Genomic DNA, 20207 nt, shown 5'->3' with positions numbered 1-20207 from the left:
AAACTACCACCCCCAAAAATAAAATCTGGTATATCAATAAACGATCAGAGTTAGGCACAGTCCTCAGCAAGTAGTTGTCTCCCTTAGGTGAGCCACAAGAGGAGGATGAGGGCCCAAGGGAGAGTTTCCTTAAGGTTGGCTCAAGAACAAGAAGCTGCTATTAAAGTTTATTGAGATAACACACTCTGTGCCAGCTGCTGATCATCCACTGATTATCAGTGAGCCATCCTTAGCCAGTTATATACATTTTCTGTACGAGATCTAAACTGCTGCTTAAACTTAAAACCATCAGAAAATTCCAGGACAATGGTCAACTCTATTTATTACATTATCAGGTAACTGTGGTCCCTCATATCTAACATTTTGCAACTTGTGGTGATGTCTTCCAATGGGTTTTTATGATGAAAGAGGTTTCAGGGAAAGGTAGAGACAGCAAAGGCTGTCCCTGACTGTCTGTTCAAACTCCAGTAACTTTGTTAAGTCTACAAACTGGGTCATGTGTCCTCTCAAAACAGTACTGTAGCCTCAGTGACTGCAGTCGAGCAGCTTGTGTTCTTTGCAATTACAATATTTTTCTCTGCTGTAGCAAAGGTCCAAAGTACATGTCGGAAAAACCCCCTTCATAACGATACTCTATTTCCAGCTTTTTTAGTGTTTATTGATGATTGTTCAAATTGATTGCCCATTACCAACTGCCTAAAAGAACTGCTTTTTGAATCACTGCAATCCTTGAGGCATAGGGGCACCCTCAACACTTTAAGGAAGGAACTTCTTGGATTTTGACTCCTTGGAAATGCAGGAACAATGATACAGGTCTAAGTTGGGTCAGTGTATGCCTTGGTAGATGGTGCCTTGCCTTGTGAAAACTGCCCTTATCCTTCTAAACAGTATCAATTGCAGTAATGGAGGAGGAGTCAAGGGTAAGTTACTGCATCTTGTACATAGTACAGATTCACTACCAATGCAAAGTCATACCAAAATAGTGAATGTTGAAGATAGCAAATGGTATACCAATCAAGTGAGATGCTTTGCCCTGGATGCGTCAAACTTCTTCACTGTTGTTTTCACTGGTATCCATCCAGGCAAGTGAAGAGTACTCCATTACACTCCTGACCTGTATCTTATTGATAGTGGGCAGACACGGGGGAGACAGGAGGCGAGGTAGTTGATGCAGAATTCCTAACTTTTCACCAGTTCTTGTAGCCACAGTATTGTTGACCCAGTTACATCTCTGATCAAGAGAAAACATTCATATCCCAGAATGTTGATGGCACTGCCACTGAATGTTATGGGGAGGTCATTTGATTCTCTCTTTGGGAGATAATTACAAACATTATTGCCACTTATCTGTTCAAATCTATCTTTATATCTATCATACACATATGGATCCATAAACATGTTATAAATACACACACACATACACGTGCATCTCTGTCTTCCATTTTTCTAGGGATCCATGATGCTACACTCAGTTAAATGATAAGGGCAGTCTCTCAAATCACTGCTGGGGTTCAGCTCCTCTGTCTATATTTGGACCGATGCGATCCAGAGTTATGTGACCCTGATGGAAGCCATTACCAAATGCTGGTGAGCACATTACTGTTGTCCAAGTGCCACTTGATAGCACCTTTGACGATACTTTCTATGGACTTTTGGTGATGATCAATGAGTAACTGGACAAAATGGAAACTTCATTACATGAGATTAGCACCATCACAACCAGGCTTAACACCACAGGGACGAGGGAAGGGGGTAAATTGCAAGAAAAACAGTGCAACCATAAATGTTTAATGCTTCTGTCAAGTTCCTTCATAATACAATATAACTGGGTAACCATCTTTCTCTTAACTGGAAATCCTCTACAACTAATTTTTCTTCTCCTTCCACTTCACCACAAAATTAAATTATTTGTTCAGATCAAGGCATAAAATACTGAGACATTTGAGTTATTTTCCCCATTTCAGTATCTACATCACAGAGGTCCAAATTGGACATCTCAAATGCAAGAAGCAGTAATAATGCAAAATACCTGAACAAGTTCTAAATGCAGGCTCGAAAAAGTACAGAGGTGACAGTCAATTTCCCTACAGTAAACCTGCACAGTGCCCCCGAATGCAAAACCTGAATGGATGCAGTTTGGGTAGTGGCCTGGTATTAATAGACATTAGATTAACATCAACCATATAGGAGGAGTTTCACAGCCACTGAACAGAATTGGCTTTCATTTTATCAATATTGCTTGACCTCATAGAGGACAGCATAGACTGAGTTTAACAACTGAGGCTGGAGCTTCTTCTTTATGGTAGTTCAGTGTCTAATTTCTACTTCAACACAATTCTAGTGAGACCTGGCTAAAGCAAGTGTTCGCTAGGCCACAATTAGTCTCAGGAGAAACCTGAGCTCAGTGGTACACTCAATACAGACTGGCTAAATTATCATGGCAACAAACTGAATTTTATAATACTTAGTTTTCACTATACCATACCGATGTCACTGTACAACACGAGACAAACCACTTTACTTTCAAAAGTTGTAAACTAACATCTGCAACATGCTAGCAGACAATATTTCTACATTTAAGATTTTGCAATTGTACAGTACCTGCAAGTCCCTACAACACGAACAATTCTCTACTCATCATTAAGCAGGATTGTTTAGAATTATCAATGCTTGTAACAAGTAATGGTCATTACATAATGTGCATGCTACACATAACTGGCTTAATTCAATTCTGGTGTTTCAAAAGATAAACACACTTGTTGACAGATAGCAAAGTGACGCAAGTCAACAAAACAGGTTAAAATGACCAATGACAACTCATTGTTTTCGGTCAGTGGAGTTCGTGATGTCCACACTTTATCTTACAATGTTTAAAAAATTATAGAGCTGTACAGAAAAAAAAACAAAATAATAGCCATAACTAAGCCTGTAGCCAGAAATACAGACCAGAAAATCTAAATACAAGGCTAGAACATTCTTACTTGCTGCCATTGTGCATTTTGGTTACTAATTTAACCCAGCCTCCTCTTTTTTTTTGCACCAAATCAAGCTGGCCTAGTAACAAAAGGTTAAGAAATTGCACAGAAAAAGAACACGCAACAATATTTCAACTGTCATGCAATTTTGTGTATCTCCAGGGTAAACACCAGTCACTTACAATTTATGCCAGGGAGGTAAAAAACAATGACTGCAGATGCTGGAAACTGCTGCAATTTATGTCATATTATCTATTCCAAAGAAGTGAAAAATGCACAACAGCAATGCCTCAAAAACAAAAGAATGAGCAGACTGAAATGCAATCTCAGAAAACTGCTGGGGATCATAAAGAATTCACTGCTCTTTTATGTTCCAAACCACCAATTGAATTAGTAATGATGCATCATATATCCTACACCTGCATTACACCTCAATTAAAAGACACTGTCATTATTTATTATTATCCCTTCAAATTAACTGCACTAGAAGTCCCAACTAAATGTCTACTCAGAGCCCATGTAATTCCCAGTTACAACCTTCATTCCTCATAATCTGAGCTCATGGTGTCCTTATTTTATGTGGTAATGTTGACAGATCTCCTTTCCTTCTGGGCACACAAACACATGGATCTCAGAAGAGGCACAAACTATAGACAGGAAAATTCTGCAATGCTATAATTCAGATGAACAGCCACTGGGTTCACTGCATTTCACTTACAAAACAAAAGAGGCAAGCACATTTGGGACAAATATTACATTGCAAGTTAGAGAGAAAAGAAAAACGCTGCACGCCCCTTTCCCCAGTTGGACGTGCAAGACAAAGGGATCTTTTCATTTGCAGAGAGATCGGGGCAAAAAGATAAAAGGACCAGTTGTGGATGGTGCAAGCGATATTGTAAAAGGTGTGAGAGCTGCAGGTCCTTTCTTTTGACAGGAGGCGCTTCAAGGCCTAGTCTGCTCCTATGACAACCAAAGGAAAGCCTTGCCTCAGCAGAGCAGCCAGAGCCTCTGTACCCGGCTAGTAAAGTAATAGGGCAGGCTGGGGAATAGACTCTGGTGACAGGGGTGAGGTGAGAGACGATGGTCCCTCTGCCCAACACACACACACACTCAGATACCCACCTGTGGATTTCTTCTCCTTGGGCATGTTCTTTTCCTCTCCTTGTGTTCCTCTCCCTGTATTGCTGAACTCCAGGAATCCAAGTAACAGACAGCCAAGTGCCTCACAGTCTGATAGAGATGTTTAAATTATCCCCACACACACACACAGGCACACTACCTCCCGGCCAAGCTGACAGCAAAACCCACCGCCTGTTCTTCAGGCAGCAACGCCCCCTCAACCAAGCGTGATGCTTTCGACCACGCCCCCCCTAAGGCGGGGACTCCACGCGCATCCGCGGCCTCTATTGGCCACGCTGCACGTCCGTCAATATCTCCCCATCCTCCATTGGTGCACCCGTGCCCCATCCCCGCCCCCTCCAACTATCAAGTACGATTACGCCTAAGTTTTTTTTGGCCTTCGCAGCGATTGCTCCGCGTGAGGGTTTGAGTCGGTGCGGGAGAGGGGACGCAGAACGTCGCTATTTTATTTTTTAAAAAATCTCCATTGGATGCGGCGTTTGAAAGAGACGGAACTCATGGGCCGTTAGCCGCGGCGAATGGGTGTCAGGTTGATGGGCGGGGTTGTCAATAAATGAGGTTCCGGGTCAGGGGTCGGGGATGCAGCCCGGTCATCCGATTGGCGGAGGATGGCGCGGTGGTCGCCCGGCGACGGTTGCCTAGCGACGGGAGGTGGAGAAGGGGGAGTTGGTTTTGAAAGGATGCTCAGGCGTTGGTGCAGACTCCCAGGTTCAGGATGGGTATGGCACTGCACAGGCCCTGCTCCAGCTTACTGATAGTGCTGCTGCTCCTCATCATCCCACCAGGCTTGGGAAGTAGGTAGTCATGATCACTGGATGATGGAGGGGGGGGAAGGTGGTTGAGGTTATCAATTTACTATTAATCATCTGTGTCAATGGTACAGATAATTCTGCTTTGGAAGACAAAATGATTTAAATTCCTAGTTGCTGTCAATTCTGAAGGAGGGCCACTAGACCTGAGATGTTAACTTTGTTCTCTCTTCGTAGGTGCTGCCAGATTTGCTGAGTTTCTCCAGCAATTTCTGTTTTCGTTCCAGCTCTCCGGCACCCGCATTCCTTTGTTTTATCAGACAATTTGAAGTGTTTCTCTTGAGCTTGTGGTCATCTCACATCCTGGCATCAAGCTCAAGCCTGCTGTAGTAATTCATCCTGCAGACAGTTTTGCTGTCTGAATGACTTCAGTTCACGGTGACTCGGTAGGCTGGAATGGAGTGGGTCGTTCTGCTCATCGTTCTTGCCAGCGTTTGCTCCTGGTCTCTAACTCTGTTGACTTCTGAAGGTTCTTCAGAGAGGATAGGAGGCAGAGTTTTTACAACACAGAAAGATTCCTGAAGAAGGGCTTATGCCCGAAACGTCGATTCTCCTGCTCCTCGGATGCTGCCTGTCCTGCTGTGTTTTTCCAGCATCACATTTTTCAACAGAAAGATGCCAGTCAGCCTATTGTGCACACAGCAGTCATCAAACATCCATCCATTCTAATCCCATTTTCCAGCATACTGTAGCCTTGTGTGCTATAGTGTGTCAAGTATTTGTCAAAATACTTAAATATCTTGAGGCATCTTAGGCACTGAGTTCCAGATATGCACCACCTTTTTGGTGAAATTTGATTTCCTCAAATGGTCTCTAAACCCTCAGCTGCTCAACTGTCTCCCCTGGTGATTGACCTCCCTTCTAAGGGGTAATGTTTCTCCCTATTGACATGTTTATGTACTTGTGAAGTTTTGATTTGGAGATGCCGGTGTTGGACTGGGGTGTACAAAGTTAAAAATCACACAACACCAGATTATAGTCCAACAGGTTTAATTGGAAGCACGCTAGCTTTCAGAGCGCCGCTCCTTTATCACCTTCAACACATTGTCTAGCTAACATCAATTGTTACAGCTAACCTGAGAATGCAACTCTTAAAAAAAAATTTTGTGATTTACACATGAAAGAAGTGAAACTATCATAATATTCAAACAGATGAAAGACTCAACAGACAAACAAGGTATTTTTCAATGTATAATTTCAGTTACATCACACTGTAAATGTTTGCTGTAAATTCTGTGCCTTACAATTGTGTCCTCCACAATCACCTGATGGACTATAACCTGGTGTTGTGTGATTTTTAACCCTGTGAAGTTTGTAACCTTAATCAAATCCCTCAGTCTTCTCTGCTCTAAGAAATATAATCTCAGTGTATCTAGTTGCCCTTCATAGCTGAATCACTCCAGCCCAGACAACATCCTGCTGAATATCCTCTGCACCCTCACCAGTTTAGTCACACCCTTCTTGCAATCGTGGCAGCCTCCAACACTTCCTCTGGCAGTTCATTCCACACAGGCACCACCCTCTGCGTGATAAAGTTGCCCCTTAGGTCCCTTTTATATCTTTTCCCTCTGACCCTAACCCTATGCCCTCTAAGTTCGGGACTCCCCCAGCCCAGGGAAAAGACCATGTCTACTTATCCTACCCATCCCCCTCATGATTTTATAAACCGTTTAGGTTACCCCACAGCCTCCAGTGCTCCAGGGAAAACAGTCCCAGACTATTTAGCCTCTCGCTGGTGCTCAAATCCTCCAACCCTGGCAACACTCTTGTAAATCTTTGCTTAACCCTTTAAAGTTTCACAACATCCTTCCGATAGGAAGACCAGAAATTGCACGCAATATTCCAACAGTGGCCTAACCAATGTCCTGTACAATTGCAACATGACCTCCCAACTCCTGTACTCAGTACTCTGACCAATAAAGGAAAGCATACCAAACATCTTCTTCACTATCCTATCTACGTGTGACTCTACTTTCAAGGAGCTATGAACCTGCACTCCAAGGTCTCTTTGTTCAGCAACGCTCCCGAGGACCTTACCTTTAAGTGTATAAGTCCTGCTAAGATTTGCTTTCCCAAAATGTAGCACCATGCATTTATCTAAATGAAACTCCATCTGCCACTCCTCAGCCCATTGGCCCATCTGATCAAAATCCTGTTATAATCCGAGGTAACCTTCTTCGCTGTCTACTACACCTCCAATTTTGCTGTCATCAGCAAACTTACTAACTATACCTCTTATGCTCACATCCAAGTCATTTATATAAATGACAAAAAGTAGCGGACCCAGCACCGATCCTTGTGGCACTGCACTGGTCACAGGCCTCCAGTCTGTAAAACAATCCTCCACCACCACCCTTTGTCTTCTATCTTTGAGCCAATTCTGTATCCAAATGGTTAGTTCTCCCTGTATTCTGTGAGATCTAACCTTGCTAACCAGTCTCCCCTAGGGAACCTTGTCGAATGCCTTACTGAAATCCATATAGGTCACATCGACTGCTCTGCCCTCATCAATCCTCTTTGTTGCTTCTTCAAAAACTTAATCAAGTTTGCGAGACATGGTTTCCCATGCACAAAGTCATATTAACTATCCCTAATCAGTCCTTGCCTTTCCAAATATATGTGCATCCTGTCCCTCAGGATTCCCTCTAACAATTTACTCGCCACTAACGTCAGGCTCACTGGTCTATCGTTCCCTGGCGTGTCCTTGCCACCTTTCTTAAATAGTGGCACCATGTTAGCTTTCTTTGTGATTGTTTCACATTTTTTTCCAGAATTAAAATTAATTTGTTTTATTTGAATATATATGTGTGTTTTGGCTTCTCATAAATGTATCCATACTGTTTGCTCGAACCACTTGCTGTGGGGGTGGAGAGTTCCACTACCTCACCACTCTTTAGGTAAAGAAGTTTCTTCCAAATTCCTTATTGGATTTCTTTGTTTTGTATTAATGGCCTCAAGTAGATCCCTCATCATCACTTTTCTTCAGTCTTCTTGTATATTCTCCTCTCTCATTGTGCTTCTACTGGAGACTATCTCTTCTGATATCTCGGCTCCTACAAGTGACAGTTTCAACCTAATCCTCGTCACTTCTCGTGCCTCATTACAAACAACATGTGAAAGAAAATCACCGTTTAAGCTTTTGGTCAAACCACCTAATTCTTTATCTGTTTTCTGAATTATACTTCCAAGGACATTTATTGGTATTACAAAATCCTGTGGAAATCAAGTTTTTTAATACTAAAAAGAGCATTTTCAAATTGAGGTCAGGCCTATCCAGATTGTTCTCAGAAGAAATGATAGTATTAATTAAGGTACAGTGGAAATCATGGAACATTATCCCACCATTTCACACTATGCTGGCAGAATTGCTTGAATACTGTATTTATGAATGTGCCTATTTCTGTAATAAAACCGATTCCAACGTCACTTTGCTGCAATGGTCATATTTGTCCATCAGTAAAGATTTTGTTTTGTTTCCACTCGATGTTACGGTGTTTGTTAAAAATTGGCATATATTTCACTCACCTCTCTTAGCAGAATGAGCATACAAATCCCAGACAACCTGTGGAATAAGACATTCTGTTGGGTTTAACTCACTTGTAAAATGATTCCGTGCAAGCAGTTCAAAGGGATTCAAGCACATGGATGAGAAATTTCAGTTGCTCAGCAACTAGAAGCCATTGGGAGGGCAGGGGTGATATGTGAGCAAGTCTGCAATGCAGGATTCAGACTGCAGAGTTTATATAAATTGAAGCTTATGAAGGGTGAGAGACCAATTAGGAGAATATTAAAATAGTTGAGTCTGAAGGTGACAAAGGCAAAGCTGCTTCAGGAGTAGGGTCAAAATCAAACTTCCTGGAATTCCATCCCTTATGACATTGTGGGTTTATCTACAGCACTACAATAGTTCAAGAAGGCAACTCACCATCACCTTCTCAAGACCAATTAAGGACAGGCAATAAAATGTGGTCCAGCCAGTGACACCCACATCCTCCAAGTGAACAAAAATAAAGGAGGATAATTTTTATAGTGATGGAAATAGGTGATAAGGGGTCAGAATTCAAATTAGGTTTCAATAGGGAGTCGACATTGCAAACTATTGTGCTCAGCCTGAAGTGGGCATGGTCTTCTCTGTAGCGAGAAAAATTTGGGACTTATTTCAACCAGATGTTGAACAAACAACCAAGTTGTTCAGTGGAATTTTCCCAGCCCTTGAGTGCTGTGGGTAATGATGGAAAGTTTGGGAGAATACAGCAAGAGTCGAAAAATAGATTCTCAATGTGAAGAAAAAAAGTCACATTTTCCCCATGAGAGTTTGGTGGCCAAATGCAAATCTTGCCAGTAAATAATGGGGACCCTACCACCATGCATTTGCATCCTATCAGCTAGTCTCTCCTTACTTACATGCAGTGTGTGATTCTCTCGGACATTGTTGAGAGACTAAACAGCACCAATTGTACAGCATGGAAACAGACCCCTTGGACCAACTCATCCATGCCGACCAGATATCCCAACCCAATTCAGTCCCACCTGCCAGCACCTGGCCCATATCCCTCCAAACCCTTCCTATTCATATATCCATCCAGATGCCTTTTAAATGTTGCAATAATGCTAGTCTCCACCACTTCCTCTAGCAAGTCATTCCATACAGTACTTTTCAATAATAAAAAGTGTTTCCACACTGTAAGTAATCTAACCTAATCTAAAAAAAATCCAAGCTATTATATTTTTCAAAAGGAAATTAGGTAAAGTCTATGTTGATCCTCATTTCCAAACATGCCATTGGCTTACTGCATGGTATTGACTATCTCCACCTTTTAGCTATGAAAATTGGTATTGGCAAAACGCCAACCTCACCACATTATCATGGCCAATCTCAATCTAACTTGGAAGACAATTCAGCACCTCGGTTGAAGCTCCCTAACACCTTATGTTAAAATGTTCCCGCCAAGTCACTTTGTGTGCAGAACACACATCTATCTGATGCATCTGAACAGGATGTATCTCAGGGATCTTAGTGTTCACTGAATTTGCACTTACATGGACTCTCACAGCATCCCTGCCTTGCCTCAGCACATTGCTGCTTCATTCAGAACTTACAAGCTCACAGCATCTCTTTATTGCCTTTTAGCACAGGAAGAAAGCCAGGCATTGAACAATCAAGGGTGCAGACATGTTGCTGCATGATCCTTTGCTACATCAATGTCTTACTTGCACCATCTGTTAACAGTTTCCTGCTTCAACAATATACTCCTTTCTGAAAGCTTAAGAAGAGTAGTCCTTTGTCACTCTTAGAATAGTATCCAAATTGTATTCCTATCTTCCCAATAATCTCAACTGTGCAATAAGGGTGATAAATGGCTCTCAGCATTCACTCAGTGGGCAGAGTAAGTTTATTTTTTCTGCAGGACTGGGCTGGATCTCTGCACAATGCTGTATTTCTGCATGTTCAGTGTTTTGGGATGGCGAGGTGGCAATACTCCTACCACAGTTATAGAATCCCAATATATTTACATGGCTTGTGCTGCATATATCTGCATAGGATGTAATATGTCAGAGGTCCATATAGAGGCAAATTTCATGGTCTTTCTTTCTTTACTGTAACACGACCTCTGATAAAGCCTCATTTATACTTGGTACAACTGTGCAGGAATCACATTGCTGAGAAGCCTTCTATTTCTGATGCTCCCCACATTTGTTTCTCCTTTCTTCACCTTTCCTGCTTTGCAATAAAGGTTGCCATTAACAGACTTTTGAAGGCTTCATACCATTTGCTGCTCACAAATACAAATCTCCCTCGTAGCCCTACACACAGATGAAAAAAAACACCATTTCGACTGGGACAACACATCTATCCTGGGACAGGCTAAGCAAAGACATGCCAGAGAATTCCTAGAGGTCTGGCATTCCAACCACAACGCCATAAACAAACGCAAAGATCTCGATACCATCTATCAACCCCTCAGAAAACGAACAGGAAATGACATCACCACAAACCCCAGGAACCCCATCCAGGAGAAAGATATAAATAGAAAGCAGGAGACAACAGCTTCACTTCACTTGGAGGTCGCCACTGATGATGTTACCTAGCCAGGTATTGAAACGTCTGGATATCAAACCTACAGCTCAGTGAGCAAACCTACACCCTAATACAAGAATAACAACATTGTCACTCCTGATGGTGTGAGGGGAAGAATTAGCCCAATTAGTTGGATGGTTGGTTTTGAATACAGAGTCACATTGACAGCAGGGGTTCAATTCCCTCTCTGGCTGAGATCACCATGAAGGTCATGCCTTGTCAACTTTGCCCCTTACCTAAGGTGTGGTGGACTTCTGGTGCAACTCACTACCAGTTGGCTCTCTTTAATGAGACTCTGTGATCCTCTATGGTCTTTAATGAGAGTCTACGATCCTTTGATCCTCTGGGACTATGCCAACTTTACCTTCACTACTTGAAATAGGGGTGCATCACAGAGAGAAAAACATTGCTGAAGGTGTTATGTCCATGAGTCAGTAGATTAACAGGGCAACCAAATTAAACATGACAATAGAAGTTAGGCAATGGAGGAGATTGATCTGATCAACTAAGTTAAAGGTTCTCATAAGGGTATGATAGATAACATAAAAAAAGTTAAGCACAAAAGTTAAGTTTGTGGGCGGCACGGTGGCACAGTGGTTAGCACTGCTGCCTCACAGAGCCTGAGACCCGGGTTCAATTCCCGACTCAGGCGACAGACTGTGTGGAGTTTGCACGTTCTCCCCGTGTCTGCGTGGGTTTCCTCCGGGTGCTCCGGTTTCCTCCCACAGTCACAAAGATGTGCGGGTCAGGTGAACTGGCCAAGCTAAATTGCCCGTAGTATTAGGTAAGGGGTAATATGTAGGGGTATGGGTGGGTTGCGCTTCGGCGGGTCGGTGTGGACTTGTTGGGCCGAAGGGCCTGTTTCCACACTGTAAGTCTAATCTTAAAAGCCAACACACTATTTGTCTTCCTAATTGCTTGCTGCATTTGCATGTTAGCCTTAAGTATTCTCTCTGAGGACCAACAGTTAACAAGTTAACATCTTAAAAAAGAAATTCTGCTCTTTCAATGACCAAAGTGAGTAATCGTGCACATTCGTTTTTGCGGTCCACTCAATTTGTCTTTGTTTCTTTGTGACTTCCTCACAATTTGCCTTTCTACCAAGCTTAATGTCAACAAACTTAACTACTTTACTCTCTGTCTCATGAAGTCCATTAAAAGCTTAATCATGTAACCTTTTCCCCTGATGTTGTTAAATATGTGAACTAACTAGGTTTGAACCATATTGGTCACACTGTCATAAGTATTTTGTCTAGCGAAACAAACAACTCTTGAAAAATCCGAAACTTCAGATCGGAATAGCAATATCAAGATACAACAGACAATTTGTAAAACTCTTAGTTCATTGTTGTTACTGACAATAGTTTAAGGGTGAGAGAATGTGCAAAAGATTAGCTGGGAAATCCAGCCTAGTTTGAAGAATTACACAATTTAGAATAACATGATACATTTCCTGAGATCCTCTAAGATATATTTTGGAAATGTTCAGAAGAGATATATTTTGGAGATTGTTGAAGTTTTCATTTCTAACATTAAGTAAAAGTTTTCTAATTTTGTCTCTTGTCTTTAGCACTGTCATGTGGAAAATATTAGCTTTATCATTTAGAATTATCATTTGGGTTTTTAATGATGTGGAGGTACTGATGTTGAATTGAGGTGGATAAAGTCAGAAGTTACACAACAGGCTTATTTGAAATCACAAGCTTTCAGAGCGCTGCTCCTTTGTCAGGTGAAGACTAATGAAACAGCAGCGGTCCTAAAGCTTGTGATTTCAAATAAACCTTTTGGACTAAATCATGGTGTCATGTGACTTCTGGCTTTGGTAATTGTAATATTATTGGTTAGATACTGCCCTCTCAAATTTTATGTTGATGTTCAAACCCAGTCTGGATTGAATGCTTTTCCTATCCATTATCTTCAATGGTCTTATAACGCTTTTAAACTCCACTAATTTAATTGTAAATTTGCATTGAGAACTTGAAAGTTAACTTTCTTTTCATTTTGATTTTATTCATAGACACAGACAGCAGCACTACAAAAAAGAAAAACAGTCCTGCTGAAAAGGAGGTGAGTCATCTCCATACAAAGCAAATGCTTAACTGTTCTGTTACATTACTTCAAACATTTCTTCTTTTGTAAATGTGATTACATTTTTATTTGTTTAGACCATTAGTAAGGTTACATGGGAGCAATATGTACAATTTTGATGTCTTATTGTCAAAAGAATATTCAGATGTTTAAGAACATTTAGTTAAGTGTAGCAAAGGTACTTTCAGGACTTAAACTTTAAAAACATGAAGAAAGACTTTCAAAACTGAATTAGTTTTTATTGAAAAAAGGTGGAGTACGAGATACTGTAATGCAAGGCTTTCAGTGATGAAAATTATAACTAACTATGAAGGCAGCTGTACAAAATGAACAAACCTCATCTGAAACCAAAGGTTAGAGGAATAGTATTCAGTGTTGTGCAAGTGTAATAGCATTCGAAACAAAAAGCAAATTTGTTGGTCACTTTGGTTTAGAAAGTGGGCTAATCTAGGTTTGTAAAGGCTGGTCTGGTTGGACAAAATGATTGATTTTTTTTAAATGGGGAAAAAGCATTTAAATTAAGAAGACGTTGCTTAAGTCAATTTATCTTTAATCCCATCCAGCCTTACAACCTTCTCAAGGTCAAGATTAGAGTGGTGCTGGGAAAGCACCATACGAGGTCAAGCAGCATACGAGGAGAAGGAAAATCAACGTTTCGGACAAAAGCTCTTTTCCTGCTCCTTGGATGCTGCCTCACCTGCTGTGCTTTTCCACACTACTCTAATCTTGACTCTAATCTCCAGCATCTGCAGTACCCACTTTCTCCTAACCTTCTCAAAATACTGCAGTCTTACAAATGTGGCATCTTGTGCACCCCTGATTTTAATCGTTTCACCTTCGACAGCTAGTGCTGTGAGCTGCCAAGGACCTAAGCTCTGGAAATGCCTCCTTAGTGCCCTCCCTTGTCCACCTTACTTTCCTTTTATTGGCTTAACCGTACCTCTTTGGCCAGCTTTTGGTCACCTGCCTTATATCTCTTCATGTGGCTTAGTGTTAAACTTATTTGCTTCTGCAAGGCACTTTGATCATTTAAAAAAAGGAAAAGCTAAAGAGCTGGGATCTCATACACAAATATTTAGTTCAGATGAATGAAGGGCTCAAAGCTGCCACTTTAAAAAGTGCCGGGTCTATTTCGTCTTACCATTGAAAGATAAGGTATCTCAGAAATTTCAGTAATAAGTGAATTTAGCTGTTTCATGTCATTACTATGCCATTGCAACACAAGTGGCATTCTCCATTAACAGGACAGGGCAGTCGAGCCAAATGATGTTCTGCAAAGAAGAAGTATGAATTTCAGTTGAAGCTATGTTGACTATACATCCAATAACTGGTAGATTGTATCAAATAGTATGCCCTTTTGGCTATTTGGACAGACAGAGTAACAATGATACACAAGCAGCCCATGCTTGAAAAACTCAGAATATCAGGTCCAACATTAGACACGATTCATGATTAGACAAAACTTACTGAACAATCACATTTGTGCTAAGAATGGCATCAATGACCAATGTAACATTATCAGTGAGGCTTGCAGTGAGGTTCACTTTCACAAGTTAGAAACTACATGTGTTCACACACGAGACTCAGTCCTGTGAAACAGAATGAAGGTGCCACTCCTTTTCTATTTTTTTTCACCCCAATGAAAGCTTCAGGCACGGCTTTTCCTTGGTGCACCCCACATGGCAATGTCTTGACTAATCAGAGTCAACTTACCTGGGTTGAATTTAAGCAAATGCTTGGCAATTAACTGGTTCAATCTCCATGGCAATGCCTCTACCAATCAGAGTCCACTTACCAACCAATTAACACCCTTTTTTTAAGCTCCCTTTGAGACTCAGAATTCTTGTGATTCAGTCTTGATGAGTACTGGATGAAAAGCTTGGAAAACAGATCTCGTTTTGTTTCAGTGGCCCAGAAGTTCTGTACTACTAAGAGACTATTTATTAATGCAAGGAGCATAATACTAAGGTTTGATTGCTGGTCATCATGTCATATGGGCTATTGAGGATTCTTGTTAAAGTATGTGACTCCAATCTCTGTGGGGTACAAAGAAAATACTCTTAAGACGGTACTGCACTTTCAAAGTTACTGACATCTTAGGGAACCCAGCCAGGAGACCACAGAAAGTAATATCAGTTAGCTAACCATCAGCTTTAAAACTTGATCACACACTTCCAATCTGAGACTGATCATGCAACAACTCAGAGCTCCAGGATGCCACTGACCTACCACTAGGGCAGGACAGTGGCTCAGTGGTTAGCACTGCTGCCTCACAGCACCAGAGATACAGGTTCAATTCCAGTCTCAGACAAATGTCTGTGTGGAATTTGCACATTCTCCTCTGTATCTGCGTGGGTTTCCTCCGGGTGCTCTGGCTTCCCCCCACAGGCCAAAGATGTGCAGGTGAATTGGCCAAGCTAAATTGCCCATGGTGTTCAAGTATGTGTAAGTTAGGTGCTTTGGCCAGGTTAAATGTAGAGTATTAGGGTAGGGGAATGGGTCTGAGTGGGTTACTCTTTGGAGGGTCAATATGGACTTGGTGGGCTGAAGGGCCTGTTTCCACTCTGTAGGGATTCTATAAAGGTAAGGGCTAGCCATGGTTAAATAAGCTGTAACTTTTCAGCAGCCAGGTACCCAGCAAGAAAAAGATAGGATGAAGGAAAATAAACTTCAGTGAGCAAGAGACAGGCATGCAATCAGATAGAAGTCATGAGCAGGTGTCCCAAAAAAGATTTCCTTTATTAAGTATCACTCTGCTGTTGTGGTTCTGTTCACCGAGCTGGGAATTTGTGTTGCAGACATTTCGTCCCCTTTCTAGGTGACATCCTCAGTGATTGGGAGCCTCGTATGAAGCGCTTCTGTGATCTTTCCTCCAGCAATTGTAGTGGTTTGAATCTGCCGCTTCCAGTTGTCAGTTCCAGCTGTCCGCTGCAGTGGTCGGTATATTGGGTCCAGGTTGATGTGTTCATTGATTGAATCTGTGGATGAGTGCCATGCCTCTAGGAATTCCCTGGCTGTTCTCTGGTTATATTGTTGTATAATAGTAGGACAATATATAATATAATAGTGGTACTCATCCACTGATCCAATCAATAAGCACATCGACCTGGACCCAATATACTGACCACTGCAGCGGACAGCTGGAACTGACAACCAGAAGCGGCAGATTCAAACCACTACAAATGCTGGAGGAAAGATCACAGAAGCACAACGCAGGAGGCTCCCAAGCACTGAGGATGTCACCTTATCAGGGGACGAAACATCTGCAACACAAATTCCCAGCTCGGCGAACAGAACCACAACAACGAGCACCCGAGCTACAAATCTTCGCACAAACTTTAAGTATCACTCTTTTGAAATTATTATAATAAACTTTATAAATTCTGTTAAAGTTATGAAGATACACTCGTACCCAGAGTGATCTTGCAACTAGTCAAAACTGACAGGCCCTTTTAGATCAGCTTTCAACTCGATCTGTAACTGTAATTTGATTGAAGTCATACACTTAAAGTTGAAGTGAACACTGGGGCCTAGGCACTGACAGATTGCTGTATCTGTAGAACTACATTCTACCAACTCTTAGAGATGGGGTGAGGGGAAAATAGAGGAGAAATCATACAAAAAAAATGTGTTCAAAGTCAGTCTTACCAATGTTAGAATCAATCCCAAATAATCCTGTGTTTCAGGACATGGAAGATGAAAATGCTGAAATGCAACTGGAGGAGATATTAAAAATAAATCATGTTTCCAGTGAGTCAGAAGAAACCATCAGGTCAGCAACAGATCAGAATGGGCAGTCTTCATCCAGTGTAAAAGAAAATGAGGATAATGACAAAAAATCGCAAGAGACAAATAATGATTCTAAATGGAATTCACAAGGTGAGAAAACTGTACAAGAAAGAAGGGCAGGAAGAGTCTCAGAAGCCAAGGTAGCTTTATATTTTGGTATCTAAACAATCAAGATGAGCTAACATTTCAACCTTTTACGTGTTTCTCAGAACCCTATCTCTTTCAGCATCTGTAATGTCATTTTTGGGGACTGCTAAAACAAAGAATAAATGACACTCAATGCTTTACTAATTTTACTAGCTTTTGATTAACAAGTGCTCCAGGACTCACATTCTAGGATAGAATGGCTACTGAACAGCAGGAGCCTATTCAGGCCTGACATGTCTGTGCTGGCTCCCGAGAGCAACTCAGGTAGTTCAAGTCCTGTCCTTTCCCCTTCTGGTTATTTTCCTTTCCTTTCTTTCAGGTGATATGCAATCCCCTACTGAAAGTCCCGATTGTATTTGCTTTCACTGTATTCTTGGGCAGCTCATTTTACATTCTAGTCAGTCAATGCACTTAAAAAGGTTTTTCTCCTGTCATGTTTAGGGATTTTGCCAACTCCCTTAAATCAGTAACCTTTGATTCTTATTCTAAACGATTAAAGATCTGAAACATTGTATCTTTCCCTCTCAATAGATGCTGCCAGACCTGCTGAGTATTTTCAGCATTTTCTGATTTTATAACCTGCAAATCTCAATCTATTGTGTCCTGCCACTTACAATGATGTTGTCTCATTATCAATGAAAACACAGTACAGAAGAGTTCAATATAAGGTCAAGTATGCTGAAACAATTACTTTAAATATTCGTTGGAGTTCTACGTTAAAAAAATCATAGGAGCACTTTCGAAAGACAAAGAATTATTGCTAAAACTGCACATCACATCGTTGCTCAATGCGCACAAAGTATGAAAGTAGTTGCTTGAGCATTTTCAATGTTAAACATCTGTGACATCTTGGACATAACAGATCAGCAAGACACAGAGAGAAGCAGGCTAGAACAGAAAATGGAAGAATTGTATCAGAATGGTACCAAAATCCTGAAACGGTCTAGAGATAAGAAACTGAGGAAGGAGTGAGTATGAATAAATGAAATACAAGTAGTGCTTGACTTTTGAGCTCAAGTAAAGCAGATAATAACATTGTACATTTTTTATAAGTTATGAAGCTTATAATCATTCACTATTCCCATGTGAGGTATGACATGAGAACAAAGAAGAGTCCTTATCTTCTTTACCCCATAAACTGACTAAGATTTTCCAGGTTTTAGTATGATCCCTTTTCAACATTTTTCTCAAAATCTGTGAACTGACTTTGTCTACAACAATCTTAAGCTGTCAGCTCTTGTTCAAAACTGGGCACTGAAGCCAGTAAATGGCCTGATTTGGGGTAATTAGCACACTGGGTTTACTAAGAGTCATGGTACAAAACCATCTTTTTGACTGTGATACAGAGCAGCACTCCAACCATACACAGCCCATTTTCAGGCATGATTTGGAGATGCCGGTGTTGGATTGGGGTGTACAAAGTTAAAAATCATACAATGCCAGGTTATGGTCCAATAGGTTTAATTGGAAGCACTAGCTTTTGGAGCGCTGCTCCTTCATCAGGTGGTTGATAAAGGAGCAGTGCTCCAAAAGTGAGTGATTCCAATTAAACCTATTGGACTATAACCTGGCATTGTGTGATTTTTAACCATTTTCAGGCAGGCTGTCAGTTTACAATGAACTGATAAAAAGCTCAAGCATCCCTAAACAGTATACTGCTTGCCTGGTCTGAGTACCCTTACTTGGTGCGCCATTGACCCTCGCCATATTTTCTGTGCTTTATACCTGGCGCCTGCCTTTGGAAAGTGTTCTCATATTATACACTAGGCATCCAATTGTCTGTATCAAACGAAACACATCCAGATCCTGAGGAAACTATGCAGATAACATTTTACGCTGAAGCCTACCCAACTGCAAGTATTGTCCAAACAGTACCAATATGCGGATTGCATTACTAGTCCCAGATATTGGTGATAAACCCTCTTTCATGTCAAAAGTGGATAATAAAACCCTAAATTTAACTAATTGATGTAATCTGAATGAACAGGAGATGAATATCAGCAGAGTTGAGGGTTAATCCCACTCCCTCAACCTGGCCTACTGGCTCTACTTTAATCTTTCAATGAAAGGCCTTTAAATCATGAGGCAGGTCTTCCACCGCTGTCCAGGAGGGAGTCCTATCTCAATGAGCTGCCAGCCAATTGGAAACCAACAGTACGCTCTGGGAGTGGATAGCCAGTGATAGTACTGTATTAAGGAGCATTTTAGCTGCTGATCTAGACCTCCACGTATGCCTGAGAAACACCAGGACTGAATGGCTTGGGACAGGAGGGAGTGGGAAGCATGATCTCCAAAAAGCAATCTCAGTTTATTTCTGTAAATGTAGCTGTGCATGGAATCCATTCTTCTGACTTCTTTGAATAAACCTCACAGTTAACATTAAATTATGTGGACCCTTATGCTTTTTATTTCAAATTACTATAAATAATTTCACTTGGTATGCGTATAGCTGCCTTCAAACACATGTTGGAAAGAATAATAATATTGTATTATCCAATACCTTCTTAAAGTGTTATCACTATCATGGTAACTGCAAATTAGCTAAGTGGCCAGGAATAACTCTTGGAATCCCTACAGTAGAGAGGAAGTAGACCATTCAGCCCATTGAGTCCGACCCCACCCCTAACCTATCCCTGTAACCCTGCATTTCCTATGGCTAATCCACCTCGCTTGCACACCCTTGGGACACAATGGGCAATCCACCATAACCTGCACGTCATTGGGACACTATGGACAATTTATCATGACCAATCCACCCTAACATACACATCTCAGAAACACTATGGACAATTTACCATGGCCAATCTACCCTAACCTACACACCCCTGGGACACTATGGACAATTTATCATGGCCAATCCACCCTAACCTACACATCCGTGGGACACTATAGGCAAGTTACCATGGCTAATCTACCATAACCTGCACATCCCTGGGACACCGTGGGCAATTTACCATGGCCAATCTGCCCTAACCTACACATCCCAGGAACCCTGTGGACAATTTACCATGGCCAATCCACCCTAACCTACACATCCCTGAGACACTGTGGACAATTTACGATGGCCAATCTACCCTAACCTACACACCCCTGGGACACTATGGACAATTTATCATGGCCAATCCACCCTAACCTACACATCCCTGGGACACTATAGGCAAGTTACCATGGCTAATCTAC

General features: G+C 41.4%; 2 protein-coding genes across 4 annotated transcripts in view; one reads left to right on the top strand and one right to left on the bottom strand.

Annotated features, from left to right (window-relative positions):
* The window catches only part of LOC132819895 (ADP-ribose glycohydrolase MACROD1-like), a 960330-nt gene extending 956023 nt beyond the window's left edge, over nt 1-4307 (bottom strand). For all 3 annotated transcript variants that reach the window (XM_060831849.1, XM_060831850.1, XM_060831851.1), the window contains exon 1: nt 4098-4307. In XM_060831849.1, the coding sequence (XP_060687832.1) occupies nt 4098-4122 (25 nt within the window). In that variant the 5' untranslated portion in view covers nt 4123-4307. The remainder of the gene's footprint in view (nt 1-4097) is intronic.
* A 12473-nt stretch (nt 4308-16780) lies between these two features.
* The window catches only part of LOC132819597 (protein sel-1 homolog 1-like), a 40599-nt gene continuing 37172 nt past the window's right edge, over nt 16781-20207 (top strand). Inside the window, exons 1-2 of the mRNA XM_060831169.1 lie at nt 16781-16970; nt 17890-17995. Coding sequence (XP_060687152.1) covers nt 16781-16970; nt 17890-17995 — 296 coding nt within the window. The remainder of the gene's footprint in view (nt 16971-17889; nt 17996-20207) is intronic.

Source organism: Hemiscyllium ocellatum, chromosome 10, assembly GCF_020745735.1.
Source record: "Hemiscyllium ocellatum isolate sHemOce1 chromosome 10, sHemOce1.pat.X.cur, whole genome shotgun sequence".
In the NCBI taxonomy this organism is placed as follows: domain Eukaryota; kingdom Metazoa; phylum Chordata; class Chondrichthyes; order Orectolobiformes; family Hemiscylliidae; genus Hemiscyllium; species Hemiscyllium ocellatum.
The sequence above is the reverse complement of the archived record's forward strand: the minus strand, read 5'-3'. Positions and strand labels throughout refer to the sequence as shown.